At 43.5% G+C, this 7,531-nt stretch overlaps 1 protein-coding gene across 3 annotated transcripts in view; it reads left to right on the top strand.

The window, feature by feature from the left end:
* The first annotated feature begins 3,374 nt into the window (after positions 1-3,374).
* Positions 3,375-7,531, top strand: part of MAPK14 (mitogen-activated protein kinase 14) — a 37,206-nt gene continuing 33,049 nt past the window's right edge. Inside the window, exon 1 of one of the 3 annotated variants that reach the window (XM_061632485.1) lies at positions 3,375-3,951. In XM_061632485.1, the coding sequence (XP_061488469.1) occupies positions 3,836-3,951 (116 nt within the window). In that variant the 5' untranslated portion in view covers positions 3,375-3,835. The remainder of the gene's footprint in view (positions 3,952-7,531) is intronic. The other 2 variants (XM_061632484.1, XM_061632483.1) reach the window with 2 other exon arrangements.

The raw sequence follows: 7,531 nt of genomic DNA, 5'->3' as shown, positions 1-7,531 counted from the left end.
TGTCACTGGAGATGGGATTATGACGTACCCGGTATGCGTTCTGGCTCTGGGCGAGTTTTCAAGCCTCATACACAGCCGATATGGGAGTAGGGAGACAGAACGCGGTTTAGGCACTTACTCAGTGCTGTACAAGCAGCAGCACGTTCATTGGATTGTGTTTTGCTATGGGCCCCTTGCACCAGGAGATGGCGTGATGGCTTGCAGCAACTGAAAGTGCCATCTTTTAAAAAAACGATACGAATCTAATCGGGGATGTAGTGATAGAGTCTCACGCACTAGTGTGCGTGGCATATTTTGCAACACAACTTGTATTGTGTTTGTATCATTTACGTTTCGCGTTAACAATCATATTATGAAAGAACACTTTTCTACAGTTTATTGCTTTGGAGGTCACAAACATAGCGCTTCAGACTGGACTTTATATGAATTTCACCTCCCTTGAGTGGCTTATGTAGCGGGAATTTTTATGAGTTATATTAATGTATGAAGGTTATAAAATAGGAATTTAGTGTACCTAACCTGTACTTAAAAATGGATAGAAAGTAGTATTGAAGTGTTACCAGTTCTGTCTATTCGTGAGTAATAGAAAAGGCAAATGTGCAAGAACCTGCACTTGTGCAGCTATCAGCCTTGCATCTGGACAGTGAATAACAGCAGCCTTGCTATATACATGCAACACAAAAAGACCTTTTTGTTGGAAAAGGTTAGACAGTGGCAAAACGGATCTGAAAAAATGCAAGGCAGAAATAGCAAAAACAGCTAATTTATGCTAATTAAGATAGGAGTGGGGAAACGAGGGCTGAAAGCGGCTCTCCAGATCTCTCTGTCTGGCCCTTGGGACGTTTGGTTACTACCCCCACTCTTCCAGCCCTGCTTTGCACCCTCAAATGTTTTCGAACCTACCATTCCTGGGCAAGATCATTGAGCGAGTGGTGGCTAATCAGTTGTCGACACACTTGGATGAAACGGATTATTTGGATCCATACCAATTGGGTTTCAGGACTGGACATGGAACTGAAACAGCATTGGTCGCTCTAGTTGATGATATGAGGAGGGCATTAGATAGGGGAGAATTCACCTTTCTTGTCCTCCTCGATCTCTCAGCGGCTTTTGATACTGTCGACCACAGTATCCTTTTACATCGCCTGGAGGAATCGGGAATAGGAGGCACTGTACTACGGTGGTTCCATTCCTTTCTTTCCGACAGGCATCAACAGGTAGCATTGGGGGAGGAGGTTTCAGACTCTTGGCCTCTCAATTGTGGTGTGCCACAGGGCTCTATCCTCTCTCCCATGCTATTTAATATCTATATGAAGCCGCTGGGGACAATCATCAGGAGATTTGGGCTGCAGTGTCACCAATATGCGGATGACACTCAGCTCTATCTCTCGTTTAAATCTTCACCAGAGTCTGCTGTGGAGACCATGTCCAAGTGCCTGGAATCCGTGAGTGGATGGATGGGAAGGAACAGGCTGAAGTTGAATCCTGATAAGACTGAGGTGCTACTCGTGGGAGACAAGGGAAGGCTGGGAGATGTTGACCTGGTGTTCGACGGGGTGAAATTGCCCCTGAAGGACCAGGTCCGCAGCCTTGGGGTTGTTCTTGATTCCAAGCTGTCCATGGAGGCTCAGATTTCGGCAGTGAGCCGGGCAGCTTGGTATCAATTACACCTCATTCGTAGACTGCAGCCCTACCTTCCTGCTCATCAGCTCCCACTGGTGGTACATGCCCTGGTCACCTCTCGGTTGGATTACTGTAATGCGCTCTACCTGGGGTTACCCTTGAAAACAGTCCGGAAATTACAACTTATACAAAATGCTGCGGCTCGACTACTTACAAACTGTCGCTGCCGGGAACACATCACCCCAGTGTTGTTCGACCTACACTGGCTCCCAGTTATTTTCCGGGCCCAATTCAAGGTGTTGGTATTAACCTTTAAATCCCTATACGGTCTCGGCCCAGTTTATCTGATGGAGCACCTCCAGCGCCACCAACCATGCCGCCCAACAATATCAGCCACACAGGACCTTCTCTCAATCCCGCCAACTAAAACAGCTAGGTTGGCGGGGACAAGAGAGAGGGCATTTTCAGTGGCGGCCCCCACTCTCTGGAACTCCCTCCCGTATGACCTTCGACATGCCCCTTCCCTGAATGTATTCCGCCAAGCTTTGAAGACCTGGCTCTTCAGACAGGCTTTTGGGACTTACGGGGAGGGTTAAATTTTTACGACCAATAGCCTACTACTCTGTACTGGAACTGTTTTATTGTTATATTGTATTTTATGATGTATTTTATTATGATGTAATGTATTGTTGTTAAATTGTACGTTGCCTAGAGTGGCCATTTATTTATTTAATTAATTAATTAATTTTATTCGATTTTTATACCGCCCAAAGCCAGAGGCTCTCTGGGCGGTGCACAGCATAGAGTAAATACAATACAATAAATACAATAAAATAACAATAGGACACTAAAAACATACATTTTAAGCATTTAACAGCCTAAAGCTACGGTATACAAAGCTCTAAATTATTTGACGAGTGTGTTTGACATGCACACATCCCTACTGTTATTGATGGGCTCTCCCATACTTTGCATTTTCCCTATGCTCAGAACTTTAAAGGCTGCAGTCCTTAAAGCTCAAATAAGCTCCAGTGCACACAGTGGGACTTACTTATGAGTAAACATGCATAGCCTTGCTCTATAAATGCTATCGCCAATAAATTGTTGAACTAGCCAAATAGGTGCTTGAGATATCATATCATCATAATCCAGTAATAAAAGCCACACGTTATTAAATTATTATTATTATTATTATTTTGTCTGGTTGGAATGTTTATTTGGGGTCTGACAATATTGCTCCGTCCACCAGAGATATTGCTCTTGAAAGGTGGCCCTTGAACTGCAAGTTTCCTGCCCCTGAGTTGAGAGGGACTGTTTTATCAGAATTCACTAGCCTACAAATATAACTCACCGTAATTATTGATAAAGTGGTTGCCAAGAAAAAATACAATTGCAATGAATATGGATTATTTATTAGCGGCTTTATTATTACTACATTTGCAAGCAAGCACACGCAAAACAGTTAATACACTTCGCGGGGTATATAAAGAATGTGAGGAGGAAGAATCCACACTTTAAGACTGCAGTCCTACGCACAGTCACACAGGAATAAGCCTTGACGGGGCTGACTTCCGAGGAGGCATGTCTAGGCTCGCGCTGTCAAAAAAGCCACCCCAAGAAATTTGCTCCGACCGGCAGTATTCTCCACCTTCGTCCTCATTTTCTTCTCGCCGCCTTTCAGTTCTCGCGAGATAATTCTTTTTTCCGGCTGTGCTCATCACAGCGCGCAGGAGCTAGGTTCCATATTGGGGCATTGCCGCTTTTCCGCGCCGTAGGTCTCGCGAGACCCGAGATCGATTGGTCTGGGATTTAGGAAGAGGTCGGGAGAAGTCCGACAGCGGCGGCGGGTCTTCGTCACAGTTTGGCTGCTCGCTTTTTCCTCAGTGCAAGCTCCGTTCTCCTCAGCGACCCTTGAGTCTCACTGGCTGGCTTGAGACTGCAAGTGGGCGCTTGTGGTGACCCCGACCAACCAGCAGAAAAAAGCTCCTTGCCTCGCTTTGCCTTCCCGTTCCTTCTGACCAACGGGTCGGGGCCAGCGACACGAGGCGCTTGGGCCAGCCGTGGTCAGTTACTGAGGCGGTCACTGGGCGCGAGCGACCTCTTTACCCTCGGGGCAGGAACCCCCTTTCTCTGCAGGGGGAGGAGCCAACGGTTCTGATCGAGGGTCTTCCAACCTCCCGGCCGCGCTGGGTGGGGCTGGCTCGGGGTCGAGATGACCCAAGAGCGGCCCAAGTTCTATCGGCAAGAGCTAAACAAGACGGTCTGGGAAGTGCCTGAGCGTTACCAGAACCTCTCGCCGGTGGGCTCTGGAGCTTACGGCTCCGTCTGGTGAGTTGCCGGCGCTGTTGGGGAGAGGCTGGGGGAAACTTCGCCGTGTCTCTGTCCGCACACCCTCTTCGTCCCTTTCTCATCCCCACCCGTCCCGCAGAGCAGTTCCTCTTAAGGTCTGTCGCCCAGAACGCGTGCTTTATTCTCTGAGCTTGGAGATCCTAAAATCGGTCTCAGAAGGCAGTTGATCTCGGATACTTTCATCCCCCAAAAGGAAGCCAGTTAGATTCTGGAATTCCGAGGAATCGATTCTAGGTTGCAAATACTAGAAGAAGTATTTCCTGTTTGGTTTTCTTGTACTATGAAGCTGTGGTAGTGTAGGTTAGTACAGAAGTAGCTTCATATGTGCACGCGTTTGACGCACTTTTCACTGTGCCTGCTGCAATGTCTTGATCTCGTTGCCTTGTGTAATCACTTTGGACCCATTCGCTTACCTGTGCATGCACAACACTAATACTTACAGTTAGGTAATATATTTAGGACCAAACAAAATGTCACAAAATAGTGACAACCTTTCAAGTTCTGCAGACTGCTTCATCAGGCAAGAACTTACATATCTTATGCACAACTTGTATCTTGCTTTATGGTGCCTAGATTATTGACCTTGGTAGAAAGGGATTGCTTGATTTATTCTAGTTCCATTTTGACTTGGGAACTGCAGATGTGGTTTTTAATGAGAAGCTTGAAAACCTTGCTGTCTGGCTTGCCATAAATTGTTTCTCACCAGGGCAGTAATGCCTTTTATTTATTGTGTGATATGGCTAACATAGTAATATCTACATCTCTTCACAATGGAATTGTAGTTAGTCTTATTATTTGTTGCATTTTTATTTCAGCATTCCTTGAGCCTCAGGGTCATATAAATGGTTTTTTTTCTCTCTCTCTCTCTCCTTCCCACTCTTCTTTATCCTCACAACTATGGGGTAGGACAGGCTGAGAGTGATTCACCTAAGATCTCCCAACAAATGCCATGAACCTGGATCTCCCCAGCCTAAGGCAAATAGTCTAGTTATTGCTACTACACTGATCTTAATAGGGATTAGAGTATGATAGTCTTACAATTCAGGAGGGTGTGTACTGAGGAAGTTGACTGCTCTGCTACTGAAGAAGGAAAAATATCTGGTAAGGGATAGCATAGATTGGCAGAAGAGGAATTTTGATACACCTCATGATGTAATGGGTGCAATTCTTAGGAGTTTGACATCAGTACAACATTCCTCTCAACAAAAAATGCATTGCAGTTGCACTTCCTGAAGAAAAAATAGGTTTAAGAAATCAAATGGATGTTACCATGACTACAGATTACCCTGCATGTGAAATAATAAACCTGTTCTCTATAGATATAATAGTGACATGATGCTTGATGGAAAGTAAATAAAACAACAAATATGTGAAGAGCACATTAATATTAGTCAGCAGATGCAATATGACTGCATATAAAAGTACTACTATCACACAGGCTGTAGAACAAAGATATTATCAGTTATCACTATAATATTGGGGCCTTTCTAGATGTTGTGACTTTAATATGGAGACTATGTAGTTGAACCACCCAGATGACATCACCTTGGCAAGTGCTTCATTGTGAGGAGAATTGCACATTCAAACTTTACCCCATGTGGCTGGTAGATTGCGATTCTATAGGACATTAATTCTAGGGGGTAAAACATCAGAATAACTTTTAAATACACTTTATAGGGGTTCTGGTTAAATATACAAGCACAGTGATATGTAAACATTTGGCTAAACCAATGACCATTTGAGTTCAGTGTACTCTAAAAGATTGTTCTAAATGTTACAAATACAAGTACCTCTAAGAGGTACTAGTATCTTTGGGTATGAAGTTACATAGCCGTTGCTATTCTAAGTTAATCAGAACTTTTTCGATAACTGAATATGTTCAAGTTTAGTCTTCAAAGTTGCAAATTTCTGTAGATTCTTACTGATTTGTCAGATGCCAATATAACATTTTTGCTAGAGTTGCATGTATATATTGCCTTGCCTATATAGCACGGTAAACCTATAGTTAATGGTTTAGTATAAATCTGGACCACTTTGCTCCTTTCTGCTAGCACACAAGAGAAACAAATCACAGTCCCCAGTTTACCATTCTGTCCAAACCAGGGATTGTGGTTTGTTTCCCTTCAGACAGATCTGTAGCCAAGGTTTGGTGTTGGCTCTCTGATTGAAGTTTGTTTCTCCTGCATCCTGACTGGGAGGGGCAAAGCAGTCCAGAAGAGTCCATTGACAGTAAACCATTAACTGGCTTACTATGTCATGCACGCTGTTCTATTTCATAGTGAAAACAAAGGAGTAGACTTTGTATGTCTTTGTATTCTCCAAACACATAGCTGTTTTTTTAATTGTAGTTATTAACCCAGTGTACTATTTTAAGTAAAATAGTTCTTGTTCTGCATCCCCCCGCCTTCCCCCCCCCCATGCCAATCTTGAGCTAAACTATGTGCTAGTATCTCACTTCTAGTTCTTGGAATTTATGAGGCAGTATTTCACTTGTTTGTATTTTAAGTTATGCCAGATAAGAAAAGTAGCGTATTATAAGTTATCAGATGATGAAACTGCATGATTTAACATTTACAACATAGATCTTGATGGCCTCTGAAATTTGCATTCAAAGAAAACTCTGATTCTCAAGTGGGTAGGTGTAGTTCATGTTACCCCATAGCACAGTGGGACAGGAATGTCTACTGCAAAGTTTTGAAAGGATATAGCCACGACTTGGTGGCTCTCTTATCAGTCTTTTGCTAGGCATTAATGCTGGTCCATCTAGTTATTGGAGGCTTGGAGAATAACTAATGGTAATCCCTCAGCCCTCCAGTTTGAACCAAGAAGAATCAAGTTCTGTATCCATTAAGCAAATATGCATATATCGTCTTTTCCTCTATTAGCCAACTCAGATGGTTGAACGCCTCTTAGTTTTGGAAGCAATTGAGGCCATCCAAAAATAAAGTAGTGGTCTCCGTAGGCACACAGAGGTATATACATACATATGTGTGTTATACATAGCTATAAAATGCAGCAGGGGAAAGCTTTAGGTGGCTTAGGTAAGAAGAAAAGATGTATTTTTTTCTCATCAGCCCCCCCCCCCCAAATTAGTGGCTTGAGCAACACTATAAAGCTTCTGTTTCAGGCAGGATGGGGATACATTGCAACACTTGCAAGCCCTATTTTTTCTTACTAATATCTACCTTGGTGATCTTGTTTTCATGGACAGCAAGACAGGACCACCCACAGTCAAGGTAACAGATTCTGTGATCTTTGTGTGTGTGTGTATATGTATATACATACACAAAAATATGCAAAAATGTGTTTGGTTTTTTAAAAAGGGGGTGCTGTAAAACAGCCTGAAGAGGACTGAGCATAGTCAGTGTCCTCCAGTAGGAGTAGAATACTGAGGGGGAACAGTCCCTAAGCTTATGGGATCATAGAGAGAGGCATTAGCATTCAAAAATTTGTACTGTGAAGAAGGCCTGTGACCACGTTGAAGGTAAGAGTTGATTAATTTGTCCTCCTTTCACAGTTGTCCTTCTAAGGACCATTTAAATATTTAAAAGCTCTCTTC

This window comes from Rhineura floridana, chromosome 6 (genome assembly GCF_030035675.1).
Source record: "Rhineura floridana isolate rRhiFlo1 chromosome 6, rRhiFlo1.hap2, whole genome shotgun sequence".
In the NCBI taxonomy this organism is placed as follows: domain Eukaryota; kingdom Metazoa; phylum Chordata; class Lepidosauria; order Squamata; family Rhineuridae; genus Rhineura; species Rhineura floridana.
This window is presented reverse-complemented; position numbering and strand designations above follow the sequence as displayed.